The sequence below is a fragment of the Prionailurus bengalensis genome, chromosome B1 (genome assembly GCF_016509475.1).
Source record: "Prionailurus bengalensis isolate Pbe53 chromosome B1, Fcat_Pben_1.1_paternal_pri, whole genome shotgun sequence".
Classification (NCBI taxonomy): Eukaryota; Metazoa; Chordata; class Mammalia; order Carnivora; family Felidae; genus Prionailurus; species Prionailurus bengalensis.
The window spans coordinates 120,845,473-120,870,946 of NC_057344.1; the positions used below are offsets into that span (position 1 = coordinate 120,845,473).

General features: G+C 38.5%; 1 protein-coding gene across 2 annotated transcripts in view; it reads right to left on the minus strand.

The window, feature by feature from the left end:
- The window catches only part of BANK1 (B cell scaffold protein with ankyrin repeats 1), a 308,779-nt gene that overhangs the window by 201,262 nt on the left and 82,043 nt on the right, over positions 1-25,474 (minus strand). For both annotated transcript variants that reach the window (XM_043571701.1, XM_043571693.1), the window contains exons 4-5: positions 17,977-18,115; positions 8,629-8,768 (exon numbers count right to left, since the gene is read on the minus strand). In XM_043571701.1, the coding sequence (XP_043427636.1) occupies positions 8,629-8,768; positions 17,977-18,115 (279 nt within the window). The remainder of the gene's footprint in view (positions 1-8,628; positions 8,769-17,976; positions 18,116-25,474) is intronic.

The window sequence follows — 25,474 nt, forward strand, 5'->3', positions numbered from 1 at the left end:
TTTTTATTCCTAAACCAGACAGAGACCCAGTAAAAAAAGAACTACAGGCCAATATCCCTGATGAATATGGATGCAAAAATTCTCAATAAGATACTAGCAAATCAAATTCAACAGCATATATAAAGAATTATTCACCGTGATCAAGTTGGATGCACTCCTGGGCTGCAGGGCTGCTTCAACATTAGCAAATCAATCAATGTGATACATCACATCAATAAAAGAAAAGATGGGGCGCCTGGGTGGCGCAGTCGGTTAAGCGTCCGACTTCAGCCAGGTCACGATCTCGCGGTCCGTGAGTTCGAGCCCCGCGTCAGGCTCTGGGCTGATGGCTCAGAGCCTGGAGCCTGTTTCCGATTCTGTGTCTCCCTCTCTCTCTGCCCCTCCCCCATTCATGCTCTGTCTCTCTCTGTCCCAAAAATAAATAAACGTTGAAAAAAAAAATAAAAGAAAAGGTAACAACCATATGATCCTGACAATCGATGCAGAAAAAGCATTTGACAAAATTCAGCATCCTTTCTTAATAAAAACCCTCGGGAAAGTAGGAATAGAAGGAACATACTTAAACATCATAAAAGCCATTTATGAAAAGCCCACAGCTAATATCATCCTCAATGGGGAAAAAGTAAGAGGTTTCCCCCTGAGATCAGGAACACAACAGGGATGTCCACTCTCACTGCTGTTGTTTAACACAGTGTTGGAAGTGCTAGCATCAGCAAGCAGACAGCAAAAGGAAATCAAAGGTATCAAAATTGGCAAAGATGAAGTCAAGCTTTCACGTTTTGCAGATGACATGATATTATACATGGAAAACCCGACAGACTCCACCAAAAGTCTGCTAGAACTGATACATGAATTCAGCAAAGTCGCAGGATACAAAATCAATGTACAGAAATCAGTGCATTCTTACACACTAATAACGAAGCAACAGAGAGACAAATAAAGAAACTGATCCCATTCACAACTGCACCAAGAAGGATAAAATACCTAGGAATAAACCTAACCAAATATGTAAAAGATCTGTATGCTGAAAACTATAGAAAGCTTATGAACGAAATTGAAGAAGATATAAAGAAATGGAAAAACATTCCATGCTCATGGGTTGGAAGAATAAATATTGTCAAAATGTCAATACTACCCAAAGCTACCTACACATTCAATGCAATCCCAATCAAAATTGCACCAGCATTCTTCTCGAAACTAGAACAAGCAATCCTAAAATTTGTAAGGAAACACAAAAGACCCCAAATAGGCAATGTAATTTTGAAGAAGACCAAAGTGGGAGGCATCACAATCCCAGACTTTAGCCTCTACTACAAAGCTGTCATCATCAAGACAGCATGGTATTGGCACAAAAACAGACACATAGACCAATGGAATAGAATAGAAACCCCAGAATTAGACCCACAGATGCATGGCCAGCTAATCTTTGACAAAGCAGGGAAGACTATCCAATGGAAAAAAGACAGTCTCTTTAACAAATGGTGCTGGGAGGACTAGACAGCAACATGCAGAAGAATGAAACTAGACCACTTTCTTACCCCATTCACAAAAATAAACTCAAAATGGATAAAGGACCTGAATGTGAGACAGGAAACCATCAAAACACTAGAAGAGAAAGCAGGAAAAAACCTCTCTGACCTCAGCCGCAGCAATTTCTTACTTGACACATCCCCCAAAGCAAGGGAATTAAAAACAAAAATGAACTATTGGGACCTCATGAAGATAAAAAGCTTCTGCACTGCAAAGGAAACAATCAACAAAACTAAAAGGCAACCAACGGAATGGGAAAAGATATTTGCAAATGACATATCAGACAAAGGGCTAGTATCCAAAATCTATAAAGAGCTCACCAAACTCCACACCCGAAAAACAAATAATCCGGAGAAGAAATGGGCAGAAAAGATGAATAGACACTTCTCTAAAGAAGACATCCAGATGGCCAACAGGCACATGAAAAGATGCTCAATGTCGCTCCTCATCAGGGAAATACAAATCAAAACCACACTCAGATACCACCTCACGCCAGTCACAGTGGCCAAAATGAACAAATCAGGAGACTATAGATGCTGGTGAGGATGTGGAGAAACAGGGAACCCTCTTGCACTGTTGGTGGGAATGCAAACTGGTGCAGCCATTCTGGAAAACAGTGTGGAGGTTCCTCAAAAATTAAAAATGGATCTACCCTATGACCCAGCAATAGCACTGCCAGGAATTTACCCAAGGGATGCAGGAGTACTGATGCATAGGGGCACTTGTACCCCTATGTTTATAGCAGCACTTTCAACAATAGCCAAACTATGGAAAGAGCCTAAATGTCCATCAACTGATGAATGGATAGAGAAATTGTGGTTTATATACACAATGGAATACTACTTGGCAATGAGAAAGAATGAAATATGGCCTTTTGTAGCAACGTGGATGGAACTGGAGAGTGTTATGCTAAGTGAAATAAGTCATAGAGAGAAAGACAGATACCATGTTTTCACTCTTATGTGGATCCTGAGAAACTTAACAGAAGACCATGGGGGAGGGGAAGAAAAAAAAAGTTAGAGAGGGAGGGAGCCAAACCATAAGAGACTCTTAAAAACTGAGAACAAACTGAGGGTGGATGCAGGGTGGGAAGGTGGGGATGGTGGGTGATGGGTATTGAGGAGGGCACCTGTTGGGATGAGCACTGGGTGTTGTATGGAAACCAGTCTGACAATAAATTTCATATTGAAAAATAAATAAATAAAATAAATAAAAATTAATAGATTAAAAAAAAGACAATTACAGAGAACTAAAATTATGTTGTATTACTGGCTAAGTACCTGCACCCAGAAATATTTATTTTTTCCCCTACATCAGCTGCTATGTCTGCTGTTAAAGTTAACCAATTTGTTTTTTCCTAAATAAGTGGATGAGGGTACTAAGTGGTATGTTCCTATTTGACTCAATGGTACCTGGGGTGACTATTACTGTTTACGTCTGAACTATTCTAATAAGGCATCATTAACCACTGCTTATTCGTTACCACAGGTGGAGACATGGCACAAAGGAAATGTCACTTATTTTATCAGTAAAATACCAAGCTTCAATAGATATGACTTATTTTTACTGATCCATTCTTATTAAGGGTATAAACAATATGAAAAATGAATCTAGAAATAAGTGTCCAAATTGCATTTTATTTTTTCTTTCCATATTCATTTCAAATATCCCATCAGAAATATGAAACAAGTAATAAAGGTGATAAGAGAGATGAAATTCAAATCACTTCCTTCTTGGCAGGGAAAATTAGGAAGAATTACAAATAAAAGTGAAATAAAGGCTACATGGAGAATACACATATTTGCAAGTCAATTCTCTGATAAGAGTGGTCATAATTCCTAATTTAAGTATTTTTTTTCTTGGCATAAGATTATGGAATACGTGAGTTGGAAGTGGCCTTGAAGATCATATATTCTAGCTTCCTCTATGTACACAGGAGGAAATTTCTTTCACACCAAGGAAAATGAGCTCTCATGAACTGATTGCTGATTCAGTTAAAGAATCTAACTCCTGCTCCTGCCCCATCTAGAACTCATTCTCCTATGCTATGATGCCACGTTCCAGGAAAGGACAAGAAACAATAACATGAAGCTTTTTGAAAGAGAGATAAAATCTTGGGCATTTTTTGAGTAGCAAACATTTCCTTAATATCCAAGAGAAAGAAGCCTGGAATCTGGAATTCTATAGCTGTTAAAAGTCTGTAAAGAACGGCATTAGCAACATAGACTTCACACTGAGGTAGAACATGAAGACAAGCTTACAGCACACATTCTTCATTTTTCTAGTATCATGGGCCTCTGAGAGTTCTTCGCTTTGGTAGGTATCAGATTCATTTATTCAATTTGAGAAATAAATAACAGTGTATTTCAAGAGGACAGTTGTCATTCCCCATCTCATCGTTGATAGTCCTATCCTATAGTTCTCCACTTATTTCTTCAAAGAGCACCAGAAGAAGAAGCAAGTACTTGTGTTTTCCCATTTTTGTCTCATGGTGTCTCGTGTCAGGAACTAATTGTGCGAAAGTAACGGGGTATGCAAAGATGAAAAACACAATGTCCATGCCTTAAAGAAGGAGGAGAGGAGGAATAGCAGAATACGTGCTAAGAGCGAGCAATCCTGAGGGGCTAAAATGGTGGGAGTCATGGAGAGAATTAAGAAGACATGGAGGGAGGGGCGCCTGGGTGGCGCAGTCGGTTAAGCGTCCGACTTCAGCCAGGTCACGATCTCGCGGTCCGTGAGTTCGAGCCCCGCGTCAGGCTCTGGGCTGATGGCTCAGAGCCTGGAGCCTGTTTCCGATTCTGTGTCTCCCTCTCTCTCTGCCCCTCCCCTGTTCATGCTCTGTCTCTCTGTGTCCCAAAAATAAATAAACGTTGAAAAAAAAAATTTAAAAAGAAGACATGGAGGGTATGCTGTGGTAAGAGGCGATGGGCAGTAAGATTTGTGACTCTGCAGCCTTGTGTGCCATTCAGGGGAGTGTGGACCCTATCCAGTGAGTCACTGAAAGTCTGAAGCAAAGGAGGTCTTAGAGAACACTGGCACTGTGGTGAAGTATACTTTAGAGACCAGATGCATTTGCACCTCTTATCAACAGGAGCTGATGAAAAGAGGAAGGAAGGTGTCCACTAGTCTTTCCAGGGAGACAAGGACCGAGAAATAATTAACTGAAAGGCCCTGGGAAGAATCTCCCGGAGAATTCTTTAAGGGAGAGTCCTGCTAACACTTGAACTTAACCTTGTGAAAAAACTAACCTTTAAGAGAACTATTCATAACTAGGAAATTCCTCATTATATGAGAGTTTTCTATGTCTTCCCTGTGTGTCCCTCATCCTACTGTAGCTGGCTTCATACTGTATTAAATATTTGCAGGCAGCAAACCAAAGATTGAATCATATATACAATTTAATAAAAACTCGAAATGAGGTGTACCTAACATGAAGACAAAAATAAGATTTCAATAAATATAAAGCAACCCATGCAAAGTGATCAACACATGAAACACAAGGATATTTTACCAACAAGAAGTACAACTAAGGAGAGTTATGTGGTATCATTTCAAAACCTCTTTTAATGAATACGATGCTAACACTTTGATCAATAATTGCTATGTTCTTTCAGCATTTTGACCTAATTTGGTTTCTTATATTGTATCTAGTTGTTCCTATGTGAAGTTAACTTTATGGTTGTCCCCAGACAGTTCTGTAAATAGGATGAAAATCTCAAAGGTTTTAATTATCTCAGTTAAATAGGAGTTACTAGTATTTCTAACATTAGCACTTGAATTCTAATTATCTTCCCAAGGTGGGCTTTGGATTTTCTCATTTTTTCATTCGATCTCTCTTCAACTTGTTATTTTGGGTAATGCTCTGGAAATTGCACCTTTATGAGGCTACGTGCTGGGATTTAATATATATCCAAAAAAGATAAATGATTTAGGAAGCAGTTAGATAACTAAGCTGATTTAGGTAAAGCATTCAAAATTTAATGGACATCATTAAAAATAAACTAAGTAAATCAAATTCCTTATCATTTCTTTTCTCAAATTCACAGAATGGTCATTTTGCTATATGCCCAACAGCTCTTAAATGATAATATAAAGTCTCCTATTATAAATTCTAGGATTACTGACAAATAAAACTCACAGACTTCTTATTATTTCTTTCTTCAAATTCACAGAGTGTTCACATTATTATATGCCTAATAGCTTTTAAATGATTATAGGAAGTATCTCACTACTAATTTTTAAGATTACTTAAATCACATCTGCCATTAAAATTTATAGGAAAACTGAGGATGTTTCTTACAATATTCCACTTCGGCTAAGTAGATAAGATACTGAAAAAACTGAAATCTGCTGGTATATGTTCTTACAAATACACAATAACTACAGTGAATAAAATTACAATGTATGTTGTTCTTTGAATAGAGATGTTCAGTAGACTATTTGCAAAATATTCAAATTTCCTAATTTAGTGACAGAGTAGTGAGCATATGAAAGAAACAATTACTGTAATGTTCTATGCTGGATTGGAAAAGCAAAGCTTTTGTACAATTAAAAAAATATGATCTACTTGGGAACAAAGCCAAACGTCAAAAGGGAAATCCAAATGCCTGCAAAGCACAGGGTGGGCTAGGCCACCTCTTTTGAGGCCAAACAATCCTAAAACACACCAAGGAAATGACCCTGTATTTCTTTCTTCTTCATTAAGGGTGGAGTCTGCCTTTCACTGTCTCTGACTTCATAAAAGGGATAACTCAGGTTATCAGTGGACTGGAGAATTCCATGCCATATTTAGTCTAAGATTTGATGGAGGCTAACTGAATTGCAGCCTTGTCCTTCCTTCAGGCCTGGGATAGTACACTTCAGTCCAGTCCGAAATCTCTAACTCAGAATTTGTTTGCTCCAAATTCCACAACAGGTCTCGGTCCCCTGATGACAGTAGCAAAACTCATGAGGCGGTCTTAAGTTGTGTAGATTAAACTTAATCTTTCGGTGTCTCTTCTTACCGTGCTGTGGTCTGCTGTCACCAAGATAGAATAATTCTTCCTTTCAGTACTCACTTAGGTTCCAAGTGGCTCTCTTCTGATAGGAAAAGCCTGAATCAAGCTGTGGCTGTCTAGCATCCTTCCTTTCACTAAGCTACCAGGAATAGGTAAAGAGGAGAATCCTAAAATGTAACCCTAATCTTTTCTCACCTCTCATTTCGGATGCTGAGGGTTAAAAGGAAATAGTATTTTCCAGTTATCTGAAAACTATGCAAAACAGTTTTTATTCACTCAAAGCTGTAGAACAATCTATGACTTGGCATATTAGAGCATTCTGAAAAACTATCCTAGAGTCATGAATCATATTTAATTTTCTTGTGTACAAAATGTTTTCTCCTCCCCCAACGGCAAAACCAAGGGATGTGTTTGGAGAGTTCCTTTACTTCTATGCTGACTCCAAAAATGTGTTTGGAGAGTTCCTTTACTTCTATGCTGACTGAAATATTAATAATGAAATGTATCACTTTTATTAATCCTTTTGTAATGAATGGATGTTTTAAAGTGGAAGACAGGGAGACTTTTCACAATAAAATGAAACAATCCATATTTCAAGCTATTACTTTTGTTCTTGCTTTGCAATGACAATATAGACATTTTATCAAATGTCCTCAGACTCGCCAGTTTGACAAATGGTATTTTACTCCCTGTCCTTCTCTAAGACATTTTTACCTTTGCCATTGTTCTAACAGAAAAATGTGTCACAAGTAAATAACAAAGCCTCCCATTGCAAACTAGTTTAAACATATGATAAGGCTTCATGACAATCTGCCAACCACACTATCATTGATGGTTTTGTTATAGAGTGTTCCGCGGTAACTTTGAAGATCTCGCTGTTCAGTTACCCCTTTTTCCACCTTCACTCTCTCCATTCACTGCCAAAAACCCAAGGTGATAAATATGGTTATAATCTAATTATCAGGTACTATAAAAATGACATTTATTTCACTCTGAAAATTTGATGGGATAAGCACATAAAGGATAAATGTTCCACATTAAACAAACTTTCTCTCTATTGAAAGTGGGTCAAGTAACAAAAACCAAACAAAAAAAAATACAGAAATTAAACCAATGGCTTAAGACGAATCAAAATGCAATTGTTCCATTCCACATCCATGGGGACATTGGCAGCATCTACATTCACTGGAGAATGTCTCAAACCAGGGCCTTTTGAGACTAGAAACTCCTCACCAAATCCTCATTGTTCAGTAATGCTTTGTCACACTGGAGAAAGAACCTGGGGCTTGAAAATGACTCTTTGCATACTTCCCTGAAAATTTTAACAGTTCTGGAATTCCTAATAGACACTGTCAATTTAAAGCAGTAATTTTCGGGGTGCCTGAGTGGCTCAGTTGGTTAAGCATCTGACTTCAGCTCAGGTCACAATCTCACAGTCTGTGAGTTCGAGCCGCGCGTCGAGCTCTGTGCTGACAGCTCAAAGCCTGGAGCCTGCTTCAGATTCTGTGTCTCCCTCTCTCTCTGCCCCTTCCCCGCTCATGCTCTGTCTCTGTCTCAAAAATTAATAAAAACATTAAAAAAATAAAGCAGTAATTTTCACTATCAGGTTAACAGTAATAAATGAAACTAAGAAAAATATACACTGGGCTTGGAAGTTTCCACGTGAAAATAACAATTCTTAGATTAATGCCATATGCTCTCTTTCTTGGTTTGTCTTACTCCTTAACCTCAAAGCATCAGATGATCGTACTTTTGTTTTGTACTGTCTTGATCTGGATCGAGAGGTTATTCATTTCTTAATAGTTTGCTCTAACCCTTCTGTCTTTCTTTATCTGCTCTGTGACAGCTTTAAAGTGAGCCCATCACAAAAGCGAGTTTGTAATGGACAACCTGTCTCCCAGTGACATTATCTAGAATGACTTGAGTTAAGCAAACTAATTCATCTGCATCTCTGCACCACAGAAGTCCGTTTCTTCCCTTCCTATCAAGCCATAATTCATTCGTATTCAACCAATATTCAGACTTTATACCAAAGCATGCATACTGTTATCCAGCATTGGCCCTTCAGTTTATTAGCAATTTCATGCAAAGATCAACTTACCTGGCGCACACCATCTCCTGGACTTGCCACTCCCAATAGGTATTCCACAGCCTTTGCACTTGTAGAGTACTTAATCTCTGTTGTGGCCTTAATGACTCCATCACAGTAGACGTGGACATTGACAGACCCAGCAGGAAAATCTTATAAATGCAAACAAGAGTTAGGAGCTGAGTATATAATGCATGTATCATAGTATTACATCTTGCAGAGAATATGAAGGAATCTTTAAGAATTCATAACAATTTAGGGCGCCTGGGTGGCTTAGCCAGTTGAGCGTCCGACTTTGGCTCAGGTCATGATCTTGCGGTCTGTGAGTTCAAGCCCTATGTCAGGCTCTGTGCTGACAGCTCAGAGCCTGGAGCCTGCTTCGGATTCTGTGTCTCCCTCTCTCTCTGCCCCTCCCCCGCTCATGCTCTGTGTCTCTCTCTGTCAAAAATAAACATTAAAAAAAAAGAATTCATAACAATTTTACTAACTTCTGACACTAAATGTTTTCTTTTTATCCTTAGTACCCACAGAATATAATGTACAATTTTAGACTTAATTAAATAAAACCTTATAGAATCTGAACACATGCTAAAATTATGGCAAAAGCAAAGCCCTAAATCTTTTCTCTCTACTACTAACACTCTCTTTTGGCGTAATCTGTAATTATGTTTACATAATACTTCAGAATTTAGGATGGTACAACAATTCATTAAAAGTTGTGTATCTGTTAATAATCTCATGAAGAAAATTCTCATTAATTATAGACAAATTTCTCAAAATTGTATTTGGAAGGAGAAAGGGTAGAATCAATTGAAACTATAGAACTTTTATGCAAGTGGTTACAGTAAAAAAAAAAACACCTTTGGGAAGGCAACAAGGTTTAATATCCTGCTATTTAAGTACTATTTATACTACACATTCATCAAAACGCTTTTTGTGGACAAGTTGTTAAAGTGACTGATATACTGCCTTGTGAATTCTGCATTAACATACCAACACAGCTAAAGTTTCCTAAGAATGTTGGGCTCACTAGGAAAGAGTACCAATAAATAATCATTTCAGTAAATAAAGTTATTTTATTATAACAAAAATAAACAAAATTAAGCCTAACTTTAATCTATTTATAGAACATACTTTAAAAACTCTGACTACCTGTCTTGGAGATATTTCCCAAATAGTCCTGGAAAATTGTCACCCAGACATTTGGGGTTTGGAAAATAAGCTATTAAGTACAAGACCAAAAATGCCTATTCTCTAACCTTAGCCACCTGATGAGGTTTTGAATATTTAAAAGTTTCTAAGGTTTAAGCATTAATTTTACTTTATCTCCTGAAGAGATTAAAGGGCCTCTTACAATTTTGCTCAGAGAGATTTAAAGCCAACAAAAGCAATCTTAAGCTTAACTAGATCAAGAGGCTGTAATATTCTCTTCCCATATTGCTCGACTAGACACCTCACTTGTATTATACAGAAACTATGTGTATAAAAGTCCTCTCTTCCCAAAGTAAGTATCCATCCAGTAGATAATGTAAGAGAAAATGCAACAAAACCTGAAAGTGATAACATATATCTCATCAGCTGAAGTTGCCCACATCTGGTAAAGAGGGTTCTGGAGTTACTGAAGTCGAATGAAATCAATTTTGGTAGATTTCAGGAAGATGATTTGGAAAGAAGATACGGATTTTGTCACTCAGAAAAAAGATTAGAGTTTACAATGGGGTGTTAACCTTCTGAAAGAAAGTCAAGTGATGAATCATGAGAAATACATGATAAGAAGATATGCTTGGTAGTCCTTTGATAAAGGATACTTAAAATATTCTAATTTCTTTAAACTCTAACATGAAAGCAAATGAACTGATTTATTTTTGATATCTTGTACCATTAGTTCTATTGATTTTAGAATAATCTTCCCGAGAGACAGATGTCCTTTGAAGTACTGTCTTTGCTTATTTATTTTCTTATCTATTGAACGTCAGTTATTAAATCAAGACCTTGGAGGATTCCTTATGGATTCATCTGATTGGGAGGCCTTCCCTAAATGTGTGTTATTGAATTGGCCTTTCGTCAATAGCACCCTGTACCACCTGAGCATTATTTTACTTTGACTATAGTCATTATGATATCTACATTTTATAGCTCTTTAATAAAAATACAGGCAATTAATTTAAGGACTCAGAAGAGAAGGAAAGTGAATCCTGCTGTTTGCTATCTAGGCTAAAGTAGGGAAGTAACATTTAATACATTTAATATAGGTCAGAGATCACTAAACTAAGTGAGGGTACTGGAGTCAGCTGTGAAGAGGAGAAAAAGGCTTATAGTGGAAGAAGATGGAATTCCTTGCTCATATCAAACATAGATAAACAAGAAAGCAAACTTACAAAGGAGCAATGGTAAAAAAAGGAATTCTATTCAAATTTCACATCTTGCCATTCAAGAGTCTTTGTCAACCTGCACTGTCTCTTTGATTTAAGTGGTCTGTCCTTCCAGATGAGGGAATGAAGCAATTTATGGAAAATATAAAGTATTTTTGAATAGTCAGAACTACATTCACTAATTCCATAAAAATACATATTTCACAAATCCAACAATTTAAGAGATTTTCTTTCTGTATTTCCATTGCCTGAGAAGCTGTGTTCCTTTATGAACCAATTTTTGCCTTTTATCACATGGTAAACCTTAAATGAACCTACCTAATGTTTCTATGGGAACTGAGATCAATATGGATTTCTTTTGATTAGAACACTATTTAATTTTTTTATTTTTTCATTAAAAATTTTTTTTTAACATTTATTCATTTTTGAGAGGCAGAGCACAAGCAGGGGAGGGGCAGAGAGAGAGGGAGACAGAATCTGAAGCAGGCTCCAGGCTCTGAGCTGTCAGCACAGAGCCCGACGTGGGGCTGGAACCTCTGAACCGTGAGATGGTGACCTGAGCCAGAGTCGGATGCTCAACCGACTGAGCCACCCAGGTGCCCCAGAACACTACTCATAAATAAATATCGGTGGCTTTAAAACTGTGGTCTGCCTAAATATTGGTATATTTAATATATGTTAAAATTGTCCCCCTCAATTATGATACTTAGAAAAATTTCTTATCAATTGTTGTTATTTTTCTAAGCAGGTTCAGTGTAATATTTGGCACATCTTAAAGTATTTTTCATGCTCTTTTAATGAATTATGAAGTTATAATTTACGTTAACCAGAATAGTTTCTTAATTAATAAAGACATTCAGTATCTTTGTAGATATTTTTACATTCCTCTCAACTTTTAATTGGTTGTCCCCCTGCTGTGTAAAATATTTTTCTGGCTGACCTGCAGGTACCAGAGGAATACCTCTTCCTTCTGAGTAAACATTAGTTAATATTTCTAGTTTAAAGATGTCGCATGTATTTTTATAACCTCTGGCATAAGCTGAGACTAATTCAAGTTCCTGAGTAACTTCAAATTCCTTTAGCACAAAACAGTTCCTGTCAGTGACAAACCTGTGGATACCATTAGAAAGGTGTGTCTTTTAGAAAATGAAGTAATTAGAAGTGTATGAAGTTATTAAGCTGAAAGGAAAAAAGAACACAAAATTAGAGGATATTTTCTCAAATAAAAAAATCAGGTTAAGATGTGCAAGTGTGTCAGAAGGGAAAGATGCCATTTAGAAAAAGAGCACTTAAGATTTCTTCACTGGTTAGCATATTTATATTTAACATAATTTTCTTTTTTCTGAATTGCTACCAAGTTAGAAAGAAATATACATATAAAAAGAACATTAATAAGGCAAAGGGTTGGGTTGGGTGGTGAAAGATCTGAGAGTTCTGAGCACTGCAGGTAGGTCTCAGAGTATGTGACATGCCTTAGTGTTCAGAGTATTATTTCTCTCTCTCTCTCTCTCTCTCTCTCTCTCTCTCTCTCTCACACACACACACACACACACACACACCCCCTTAAAATGACTAAGAGGAAGTATCCAAAGGAAGGATAATCGTTGGTTTTAAGAGGTACCATTCTCTAAAAGAGAATTCTAGTTGTCTATCTCAAAGTCTATTTATTCTCTTCCTTTTAGAAACAGAATCCTGATTTTTTTTTTCTTGCTGGGCACATTGCTATCCAACTCAAAAGACTAGATTTTCTATTTTTCCTTTCAGCTAGATGTGACTTTGGGATTAACTTCTGAATAATGTGATATAAGCATATGTGTCTTACAGAAAGCTCCTTTATTTAATGAGGTCTTCTTTATCCCAGTGCTGTGTTGATACACTGACTCTCCAAAAAGAAAATTAAAAAACCCTGATTTATGGTTTTTGCCAATTTCTGTGGTGTATAGACTTCCACCATGGCTGATTTCAAGTAACCAAAGTGTGATGGACTGAATTGTGTCCCCCAATCCCTCAATTCATATGTTGAAGCCCTAACTCCCAAGGTATTTAGAAATAAGGCCTTTAATAAGATAATTAAGGTTAAATTGAGGTCATAAGGGTATGGCCCTTATCTGATAGGGCTGGTCTCCTTATAAGAAGAGGAAGAGACACCAGAAGTGCCTGTGCACAGAGGAAAGGCCATATGAGGACAGAGCAAGAAGGTAGCCAACTACAAGCTAAGAAAAGAGGTCTTGCCAGGAACCCAAATTTTTGCCCCTTGAGCTTAGGTTTCCAGCCTCCAGAAATAAATTTCTGTTGTTTAAGCCACCCAGTCTGTGGTATTTTACCATGGCAGCCAGGGAAGACTAATAGTCAAGATAATGTCACCGAATATGAAGTAGAGAAGAGATGCACAGAATTGGCTTTTGAATCCAATATGAGATGGTGTTAGCACACCACTGCTTTATCAGATTGCTCAAAATTTGAGAGTGACAGTAAGGGCCGTAGAAGTCATCTTACTTCATGATGATTATGGCTATACTCTAGGGACTATGGAAGGTTGACTAGAAATAAGTCTGCTCTGGGACAATATTGTCAAGCTGCCATACCAGCCCTCAATACCAGCCAGATTCAGTACATGAAGCTCTGGGTATTACACAAGAGAATATTTATGGAGAACAAACCACATTTTGAGCCACACGACTGATTGAATCATGAACCAGGGGATCATAAATCAAATCACATGAGTCATTTTTCTACACTGGAAAGAGACTGGAAAGATGGACACCATCTCTGAACTTGATACATCAATAATGGGGAAGGATCCCTGGTGTGTTTCCACTTTACTTTTAGATCCTTCCATCTTAACTTGGTATTCAAAGAAGTACAGGAAAAAAAAATTGAGACTTAAATCTGTATAGACTCTTATTAGATGGTGTGGGATACTGATTGAGATCTTTTCTGCCTCTGGAAATCACCAATAGTTCAGGGATTATATATATGAGATGATATAGAATTAGGAGCTCCCTTGAACATGATTCCTCAAGGGTGAGGGGGAAACAAACAGATCTGGTGGCTTTCATATCAAGGGATATAAACAGAGGACTAGGAGAAGAGTATAATATGAAGAATACAATACTTAGAGAGAAAGACGGTTCCCTTGAATTTTCAAATGTTTTATCACACTCTGTCCAGAAGCTGAGGGTGAGTTACTCCAGAAAAGCCACTCCCTATGTTTAAGGGAATTGCTAGAGGAAGAGATTTACACCTTATTCCTCAGTTGGATGTGTGTTTAAGTGTTTGTTGTCTTACATCTTATCTCCCTTATTTCCAAATGTACTATAAGTGAGTATTTGGAATGTAATTAGAGCAGTTATTTTATCAACAAGGAAACTGAGGCACAACTGAGAATTGTCTAAAGTTACCCAGTAAATGGCTCAACACAAAATAAAAACAGCTCCTTGGCCACTGAAGATTCTGGACAAATCACTAGCCTTTAAGAGCATGCTGGACACTTTCTCTTATTTTATAACTGTTGTAGGGAAAAAAGAACTCAATTGTACTGTGCTGTTCAGTGCTGTTCAATGGAACTTTCTAAGAGGATGGATATGTTGTAATGAAGCACTTGAACTATGGGTAGTGCAACTAAGGGAATTCATTTTAGATTTCATTTAATTGTAATAAAGTTTATATAACTAGTTGTGGCTAGTGGCTACCATATTGGCCAGCACAGCTACAAAGCATAGTTTCTCCACCTGTGGCCTGTGACCCACTTTATGAACAGTGAATTACCATTTAATTCACGACGTCAATTAATTTGGTTTTGACTAGCAATGAAGTAAACGGAAAGAAATAGAATTTCTATCTCTCTATTTACATTACCCCTATGCTCTTGCATGTTGTTCACTTTTGCAATATAATCCTTAACATATTAATCATAGTTATTTAAAATTCTCTGTCTGATAACTCCAAAATCCATCATCCACGTCACATCTAAGTCTGGCCTAATATTTGCTTTATTTCTTTAGACTATGTTTTTTTTCTTACTTTTTGGCATGTCTTGTAATTTCTTGTTGAAACCCAGACATGGTGTGTTGGGTATAAGAACTGAGGAGGTGAGCATGCAGTGAAGACTTTATAAGAATATGGCTGGAAGGTGGGTTATATTTCATGTCTATTATAGCTGTCAATGCCAGAGGCTTCAAAGTCCTCTATTATCCTGGTTGTTGTCTTTCTTCTTGACCTTGTGCTTCCCTAACTACTCCTCCTCAGAAAGATCCTGCATCTTGCAGTACTTCCAACTGGAACCATCTCCATTCATTATACTGAAACCCCTTTGTGGTGGTGGTCAGGTTGGGGGCAGTCGGAAGCATTCTAATCTTGCGATGAAGTCTTGGTCTTTAAGTGGGCTGATGTCTCTAGGCTGTGACCTTCACAAGTATTTCTGCTGTGGCAGAGTTTTCCTTCCCCACCCTAAGTGAGATAGAAAAGCTACAGGGGGTACAATGGGATAGATGTCCTTCCTCAGTGGGGATAAGGCACTGGTAAAGTGGTTTCCCCTAGAGAGTAGGGCTTTGTTATGGAGAATATACTGGAGTGGTTCACCATGATTATTCTCCTTCAGAGCTGTCAGAGCCTCTAGAAGATCTTCCCCAGGTCTTCCTATGTGAACCTGGTGGTGGTGGGGTTCCTGGAAGGGAATCCCACACAATTACGGGTGCTTCTTAAGACTGTAGCCACCAGGAGTTTCATACTCTTGAGCTAGTCCACACTCCACCCCCAGCAATTCATCAAAATTACGATTTAAATGTGCTGACCAGTTTATGGCTCCAGTGACTTTTGGTCCAGTCAAGCAGATCTTGGGTGTCACTCTCTTGATTTACTTTCTCCTTCAGATTTTGGGAAAGTTGTTCCCCCTGCAACCTTAGTGCTCTGACGAGTTCAAGAAAAGTCACTGATTTTCAGTTTGTTTAGCTTTTTCTTATGGTAGGAAAAGGAGTGACAATTTCCAAGTTCTTCACATGTCAGGGCTGAAACCATTACTCTAATGACCACTTTAATTTATTTATTTAAAAAAAAATTTTTTAATGGTCATTTATTATTGAAAGTCAGAGAGTCAGAGCGTGAGCAGGGGAGGGGCAGAGGGAGAGGGAGACACAGAATCCAAAGCAGGCTCCAGGCTATGAACTGTCAGCACAGAGCCTGACATAGGGCTTGAACTCACAGACCGTGAGATCGCGACCTGAGCTGAAGTCAGACGCTTAACTGACTGAGCCACCCAGGCGCCTATCTAATGACAACTTTTAAAACCTCTGTTTTAAGTATGTATTTCTGAATATGTACTGAGTTATGATGTAAAATGTAGTTCTTGCTAGGGTTAAAAAAAATGTTAAGAAACAGTGGCACAAGGCAGAAAAAAAATAAGACTCTGGGCCATTTCTGCTGAGGTATGTCCCATCCATATTTCCATACACATTCATGGAACCATCCTATTTATTGCTACCTTTGGTAAAAGAAAAAAAAACCTATTAATTTATAAAACATACTAATTGAAAATAAGAATTGGAGAGGTTAAATAGCATAACTGGTAAATAGTGTTTTATTTGTTTTTTACTACAAATTTGCTGTTCAGCTACATGGACAGTATTATGGCCTGGTATCTTGGAAGATATAGACTATTAGGTTTCTGCTTTTCTGAAAAACATTTGAATTTTGACATAATTTATTCTTTGCACTGCTCTTAGTGCTAGGTAAACTGAATATATAATCTTAATGTGAATAATTTTATATGACACTTTGATTTGCTATTTGGGAAATATTATCTAAGTACTTCTTAATTTGCAATATTGATTTTCCTGTAGCAATTTTAGTCTAACTAGATTTAGTTTAAACTCGAAAACTAATTAGTTAGAAATTAATGTTAATTAAATCATTTTAAAATGTGGCATAAGGAAGTAGGGGGCTTTGGAAGAGAAAGAGAAGAGACAAAGTTCTTTCTCATCTCACTTCTGCATACCTTCATCCATCACAGGAACCAGTGTCTGAAACGTTTATAAAATGCTTGGTGTATAGGCCTTCCTTTCTATAATTCAACTCTCACCTAGGCTGTGCAAGGAAATCCATAGAGGGGACACATGCTTTGCATAGCACAATAGAAAAGGTTTGTAAGTGCTCTATAAATGGGCTTCATAATAGCTACATTCCAAAAGGAAAAAAAAAAGTTCAGGATGTATTTGACACAGTATTTAATTTTAAATATTTTTACTACATTTCCAGATTCATAATAAGATTGTATATACTTTTGTACTTTAAAATATTTTACAAAGTTCATATCTATGAAGTTTTATAAGGTAATTTTATTCTCTGACTGTAAAAAGATATCATAAATTCAAAAACAAAGTAGTCCTACATTTGTATCAAAACATTCAGAAATTAATCTATTAAACTTTGATTTAAGTACAATATTGTGGCAGGTGTGGCTACTCCATCTGGAATTTTAAATCTGATACCATTTATCATGCTGCAAGCAAAGGTGGATAATAAAATGGTAAACCTCATAAATTAAATAAGTAAAAGATGGAGGATTGTATATAGAAATGGAACCATGATGATAAATAGTGAAAAAGAATGGCAAGAAAAAAAAAGTAAAAAGTTCATGAACGACAGCCCAAGGGTTCATTAATCCTATTATAATAAAGCAAACAATTTTAGTTCCATATTTAATGGCTGATGTATATTAAAGTGCTCTCTGCTGACATATTTAAAAATATGTGATATTGCTGACAGTCATTTCACCACATGGTACACAAGCTAATTTCTCATAATTTACACATTCATACTTTTGGGAATCCAGATTAATAATAACAACCTCGGGTATGTGAAAGCTAAACACAGGAAACACCTGCAGAACAATATTAGTTTCTGTAAGGAAGTGAAACCATTTATCATTAATTTATTGAAAGAAACTCAGGATGATGTTCTATATTTATTAATGCATAAAAAAATTTCTTACCTAAAGCTTCCATACACCAGACTGTCTTATTCCAACGGGTTGGCTGTGTTCTAACACATTTGCTATTTGATGTAAATTCAACCTCCACAGTATCACCAATGACTTCATCTCTCAAAATAATAAATATTTCACCAGGATTCTATAAGACAAAACATGTAACCCAATGAGGACCTTGAAAAAGTTTACATTAACCAAAGAACCCACTATATTTAATAACAACAAAGTCTGCACAGGATAATTATGTCTTCTAGCATGTCCTATCTTTTCAAACACAGTCAGAAATAAAATATGTAAATGTGATTCTCACCACATTTTAATTTTACCAACTTGGTGTCTATTGAATTCTCAACTTTTTCCCCAACCCCATCTTTTGCAACTGAAAAAAGTGAGGACACAGTTGCTTCCTTTTGGCCTTGACTCTTCCCTGTCCAAGAGGATCCCTATCTCAGAGTAAGGAGCATCACCTATAGACCTCCAGGGAGCTGTCATTTGCTAACCAAAGCTTTTTTTTCCCCCCTGAATCCTTTTCCTTTGCCTTTCCAGAACTTAGTATATTCACCTATAAATGACAGGACTGAATAGGTATAGCTGTAAGATCTCTTAACATTTTAAATATGAGTTTTAATGTCCAATGTTTTAAATATCCAATAGTTTTAAATCTTACCTAATAGAGATTCTCTGGTTACTCTTTATGTGTGATGAGTATCTATGAAGGTTACTGAAATGACTGAAGGTTATAAATCTGAAAGTTTCAAGATTTTATTAACGTCGAAAGCTAAATCTATGGATGTAAGTCAAAAGGAGTTATTGAAAACCATTGTGGGGAAAAAGCCAGAAAAAATAATTAGGGATAAAAAGATTGACATTAATACAGAGAAAAAGAAGGAATAAATATTTGCTGAATATCTATTTTATGCTGGGAATTATGTTAAGCACTTTTAATATAAAGATATTTCCTTTAATCCTAACCAAAACATACATACACACATATATACACTGAAACCAAAATGGAAGGCTATTAGTTTTCTTTTAAGAACAGGGTAGCTAATACAGAGAGTTACATTCTGAAGATTAATCAGAACTATCTAAATCACAATCTGTACTCTCCTTTACACTGTGCTCTTTGACCCTTCAGAATAACTAAAATGAAATACCATTTTTATGTTTATCTCAGGTATCACCTTCCAAATGCTTTCCTCAAAGTCAAACTAAATTTCAGTCCCTCGCAAAATAAACAGAAACCTCATTTATATACTCTTATAAAATTGTGTTTACCCAAAAGTCATTAACTTCAAAGTTCTCTTATTTAAAAGTTATCTGTGTATGCATAAATCACCTGCTGATAAAACTTACAACTTTAACGCTCTGTACCAAAGACTTTCTACAAATATATTAATGTGGGGCGCCTGGGTGGCTCAGCTGGTGAAGCGCCCTACCCTTCATTTCGCTCACTTCAGGATCTTAGGGTTTCAGAGTTCGAGCCCCATATCAGGCTCTATGTTGACAGTGTGGAGCTTGGGATTCTCTCTCTCTCTCTCTCTCTCTGTCTGCCTCTCTCTCTCTCTGCCTCTGTCTCTCTCTCTCTCTCTCTCTCTCTGCCCCTCCCCCCCCCCAAAATAAATAAACAAACTTAAAAAAAATGTTGATGCCACAGAATTGGTTCAGCCTACATACTTCCACTGCGGCCATTTTTTCACCGGAGTCCGGTGCTCCCCAATATTTGGCTGCAGGATATTTTAAACTAAATTTCTCCTCATCGATTACATTGCAAATGGAGAAAAGATGTCACTATTCCACAGGACACACATTCTTGGCCTCACACATCCCGCATGTCAAGAATGCCTCCCTGTATTCTTCCCTATGCCACACCGAAGCACTGCCTCATGTGACCCCCGAGGTCAGGAATGTGAGCTCCTCCTGTTCGTCTCATCTACCACCTCCTCTTCACGGGGCCTCCTGTCTAGCTCAGTTTTTTAGTTCCTCTGTTGCTCACCCCTGTCACCAAACCTTTCATGACTTCCTATTTATTTTGGCCCCGATCCCCAAGATCCTCTGCATCAAAGTTCTTCAGAGCTCCCTCTCGAGTTTCCACTGTGGCTTATTCAACTTTGGCCTCTCCCCTTCCAAAGTTAGTTTGCCTCAGCATCTTCTCCCAGTGTATTATTCTCATTCTCATTCTAATGAGTGCTCACACCCATTCTCATTCATGAGTGCTCACACAGGCTGCTTCTTAATGCATCAGATTCCCTCCTTAATAGAGGGCAGGACTCCACCTTTCAACCTTTTCCAGAGAAGAGTTCTAAAGGAAAGACAAGCATACTGACCACCCCAAATGAGGGACTCACATCCTCATTTGTACCCAAGGCCAGCTTCACAGGTGTATGACCTGGACTGTTGCACTGGCCATGCACTTAGAAGGCCCTGCACTTGCTTTAATGTTCTGCTGTCACTGCCTTAAAGCGCTTACTAATTTGAACAAGGGCCCCTACACTTTCATTTTGCACCAGGCCTGTTTGTACCAAATGTTGGCGTGCCATTTCGTTCCTACTCTCCCTCCATCTCCCCACTTCTCCTCTCCTCTCCCACAAGGCTTGACTCGGGGTTTCACAAGCTCCATAAACCCTCCCTACAACTGCAGCCCACAGCAACTTCTAAGGGAATCATGGAGCCTTTCACATTCACACTCCTCATTCGACCTTCTCGAAGTCACGCCCCCTGCTCTTCATTAGTTCTTCCTGTCTGTGTGTTGGCTTCCTGGCTAGAGTTTCAATATCCTGAAAGTATTTTTATTTTTTCATATCATTGTGGCATCTTGCAAAAATTATGTACATAAGAGACAATCTGTACATATTTTTAAAATGAAGATGGAATAAGTCTGTTAAAATGTGACATTTTAAAATTGAACACACCCAGCTCCATTCCTTACATCCCTCAGGACTCCCAGTTTCAGCTGTTTGCTGCCTGTCCACGGAGAAAGTGGCCTGCTCTAGGAGGGAAGGCCTGCATTGTCCAGCCTTGTCCTTAACTATTATGACATCTTAACTAAAAATCTAATTATGTGGGTACACTTAATTCAACGGAGAAAATACTCAAAGGATCGTAAATTTGGCTTTATCAGTTATAAAGCTGCTGTTTTGCTTTCAATCTTTCTGACTCATCTGTTTATCCCCTGTTTGGCGCTGAACATTCAGGGACAGAGAGAATTATGATAATGATCCCTTCCAAAGCCTAGTTTTGTGGCATTGGTCACAAAACCTTGAGACCTAAACAAAGGGGCTAAAACTTGGTCTATAATAGAACACATAAAGGGTGAAGTTTCCGGGTCTCCTAGGGTTGGTGTCTTTAGGCTTATATGATATATCACGCACAGGCAACAAAGGATTTTTACCCTAGTGGATCATCATATCAGCTTACCATGACTTTTTTACACAGACCAGTGGTTCTTTTCATATATTCACGACTACTTTCATAGGCACCAGTTTAATGAGCATAGTTGCATGTGTTTCATTAAGCCAGGACTGTGCAGGCTCCTGTAGCTGACCTCTACCTGACCCATGACAGCACAGCCAGGATTAGGTTATGGCAATGGTTCCAAATTGGGCTGTTAATTCTCACCTTCAGCATCACCTGGGCAGCTTTTAAAACTGTCAGTGTCCAGGCCATAAACCAGACCATTTATATCCAAATCTCTGGGGGTAGGATTTAGGCACGATTTTTTTTTAAACCTCCCCCAGTAACCGCCGTCCGCAGCTTAGTTTGAGAGCCACTTGGTTAAAGGTAAAGACCTCTTTCGGTCACTGTAAAACCTTACCACCAAAAGGGGTGGCACCTTACAACATAAGCCTTTCGGCATTGATACACACAATAGTCTTTTGCACCTTTTCCTGTACTTTTCAGTGAAGTCACAGGATCAGACTTTAAGGTTGATTACCAAGAACTAGTGTGTGATTTGGTATGAGAAATTAAGTGGGAAGTGCCATTAGCTTCTGTATATTATTTTAAACCCTATCTTGGGCCAAGGAATGAATGCATAGGAGGTCATCTCTGAGATCCTTGTGGCTTTCCCATGGGCCCCTCAGAATCACACCTCTCCATATAGTCTAAGGATTTCTCTAGATTTTTTGGCTACATAATCAGGTCTGCACTGTGGGTTTGGAGACTCACATTACAGTGGTAGCTACAGAGGTATGTCAAGGAACAGGTCAAATAAAATGAAGGTCTTTTTGAGGGAATGTGCCACGTTCTAGGATTTGGATACAAAGACACTTCAATGAAATTAATATAGATCCAAATGTTGATTTAAAGCCACTTAAAAGACCTTTCAATGTTACACTATAACTTGAAGAATTATATTTGCTCCTGAGATCAACAAGTGACTGGACTAGTTTTAAAACAATTTCAGTCTTATCATTAGAAAAGCAGCAGTGGGAGAATAACATAAAAATTAAGAAATATCAGTTAGTTACACTCAAAGAAGTAAGAGATTCTGGGGGGAGAAAAGCTGAGATTGCAGTAGACAAATTCTACCAAAAAGAAGGGAAAACAGATTGAAGGCCTGTCTATGCAGATAAAACAAGATAAAGAAGATAAGCTCATTCCGAACCGCTTTTTAGGATAGTGCTCGTGAAGGGGAAATAACGAAGCCGTTGCTGAACCTATGACTGAGGCTTGCGGAGGTAACTGAAGAGACAGGAGGCATCAGAGGGCAAGTGACAGTACTTTCCAAGAGGGCCCACCGAGGAAAACATTTAGAGGCTCCCTCTTAAGGCTTCAGGTAAAATCCATAAAAAGAGGGACAACAGGGGCGCCTGGGTGGCGCAGTCGGTTAAGCGTCCGACTTCAGCCAGGTCACGATCTCGCGGTCTGTGAGTTCGAGCCCCGCGTCGGGCTCTGGGCTGATGGCTCAGAGCCTGGAGCCTGTTTCCGATTCTGTGTCTCCCTCTCTCTCTCTGCCCTTCCCCCGTTCATGCTCTGTCTCTCTCTGTCCCAAAAATAAATAAACGTTGAAAAAAAAATTAAAAAAAAAAAGAGGGACAAGAGTCACCGCTTACAGATTGTGCAGCTCTAACGAGTGATTACAGAACAACTGAGCAGATTGCAGAAAAGCCTCTGAAGGGGAGCACTAATTCTTGATGCCATTATTAGGTGATGTGAAGGAAGTTTATTACTGTAAGGGCCATAAATGTATCTCCTGTCCTTGGAGACAGGATTTAACGTTGGCACTATTGACGGTTTGGGACCAGAGAAGTCATTGTTGTGGGGACCACCCCTAGATGCCAGTAGCAATCCCCCCAGGATGACAACCAAAACTGTCTGCAGGCTTTGTCAAATCCCTTCTGGAGGCAGGGGGAGCAAAATCATTCCCAGATGAGAACCACCGCTCTGAGGGAGTTTGTCTGAGGAATTAATGAAATTTGGACTTTGTAGTAATACACGGTATAGGGCGGAGAAGCTAACAAATAATAGGCCAGGTCCAGTTCTAGTTTATATGTTATTCCAATGGAAGAATGCCTCCCAGGTGGATTTCTCATTGGGGACATAAAGTTGGATAAGCCTCTTTTATACAATGAATGTGTCTGACAGGCTTAGAACTTGGATATCGTATCTCTCACGATCAATTACTCCACAAGATAAAATCAAGAGGAATATGCTAGAAAAACAAATGCGTTGGCTCATAACAAAATAAATAAATAAATAAAAATACTAAAATATAGCACAGAATACTAATCCTAGAAAAGGTAAAAGAAGAAGCCAAATTAAGTAGATTTGCACCTTTAAGACCTTAAATACCTTAAATACCAAGGTATTTCTCAAAGAGACAGGGAATAACTTACATAAACAGAACACTGGAAGCCTATCTTCACTACCACATGAAAAACAATGTTGAAGAAAATGTATTTTCTGCTGTTTTTAGAGTGGTACAAGATTTTCAAGGCTTAGGAAATCTAAAATCCATAGAAAGGAACAATGCTTGGAATGACGAATAGGCAGAGGGATCAACACTCCCATGCTCCTGGGGTCAAAAGTAGCAGCAAAATTACCTACGGCCTCAGTTGAACAATCTACTAAAGCTGATTCTCCAGCACAGGTGAGGGAACAGGGAGGGAACCTCTACGAGGCAAGTCCACAGACCCAATTAATTTTACAGCAAGAAGCAGCAGCAGGAGGGACCTTACCCCCTACCCTCCCCCCCCCCCCCCCCCCCCCGGCTTAGTCAAAGAGAATGAAGATTATGTCACTACATAGCATTACTCAACTCAGCGCTGGCATACTGGAAACACAAAACCAGAGGGCACTTTGTAGATTTCAAAGGTGCTGGGTATGAAAGAGGCATGTTTCCCAAAAGACCTGGTGACTGGCAATTTAGCACTGTAAATTTCTAGCTTTTGTAATGTTTATTTTATTTCTGAGAGGGAGAGAGAGAGCATACAAGTGGGGAGGGGCAGAGAGAGAGCGTGACAGAGGATCCAAAGCAGGTTGTGCGTTGACAGCAGTGGGCCCAGTGTGGGGCTCGAACTCACGATCTGGGAAATCATGACCTGAGCCAACCGAAGTCGGATGCTCAATCAAGTGAGCCACGCAGGCACCCCCTAACTTTTGTAAGATGGTGGCAAAGTCTCAAGTATCACTTAGGGAGGAGGCCATATATTCAGGTGTCTCCACTCACCCACCGACTGGAAGATGTCTCAGAAATGAGTAAGTTCACAGGTTGTGCTTTCAGACAACCAGCATTGACTGAAAGTTACCCTGGCAAATCTGAAACATGATTTTCAGTCATTTGGATACAAATGATCTTTCCTTTGGTACTTGGCCATTGTTACATGGACTCAGATTGTACTAAGATCTAGGTTCCGAGAGCACAAGATTTTGGCTGGGACAACTGTTTTTCGTCTGGGAATTAGTTTATTTTGAATTCTTTAGTGTGTGGGGCTGGTGCTAAAGTAATCTCGTATGACCTTTCAATTCTTAAGATTCCTTAAAATGTGGGGTACCTAAGTGAGCTTTGAAATAATTTAACTTCAGAAAGTCTGAAAGAATTGTATCCATGTCAATAAAAGACAGCTCATGATCCTGCTTTTGAAAGTACCCTGATTCTACCCGACCATCTACCTGAGCTATTGCAGCCTGGAGGGCAGTGGCGTTTAATTTTTAGATTTCAATTTCTCTGCAAATTTAATAATGGGGACGGTTTCATATTACTCAAAATTTACTTGGGGCACCTGGGTGTCGGTTAAGTGTCCGACCTCAACTCAGATCATGATCTCGCGGTTTGGGAGTTGGAGCCCTGCATCAGGCCCTGTGCTGACAGCTCAGAGCCTGAAGCCTGTTTCAGATTCTGTGTCTCCCTGTCTCTGCTCCTCCCCCCCTCACACTCTGTCTTTCTCTCTCTCAAAAATAAACAAACATTAAAAAAATTAAAACAAATTTACTGTTGTATGTATTTTTCAAAGCAGCTATTAAGACACACTGCATAATTCGCAGTGAGCAATGTTTAGTT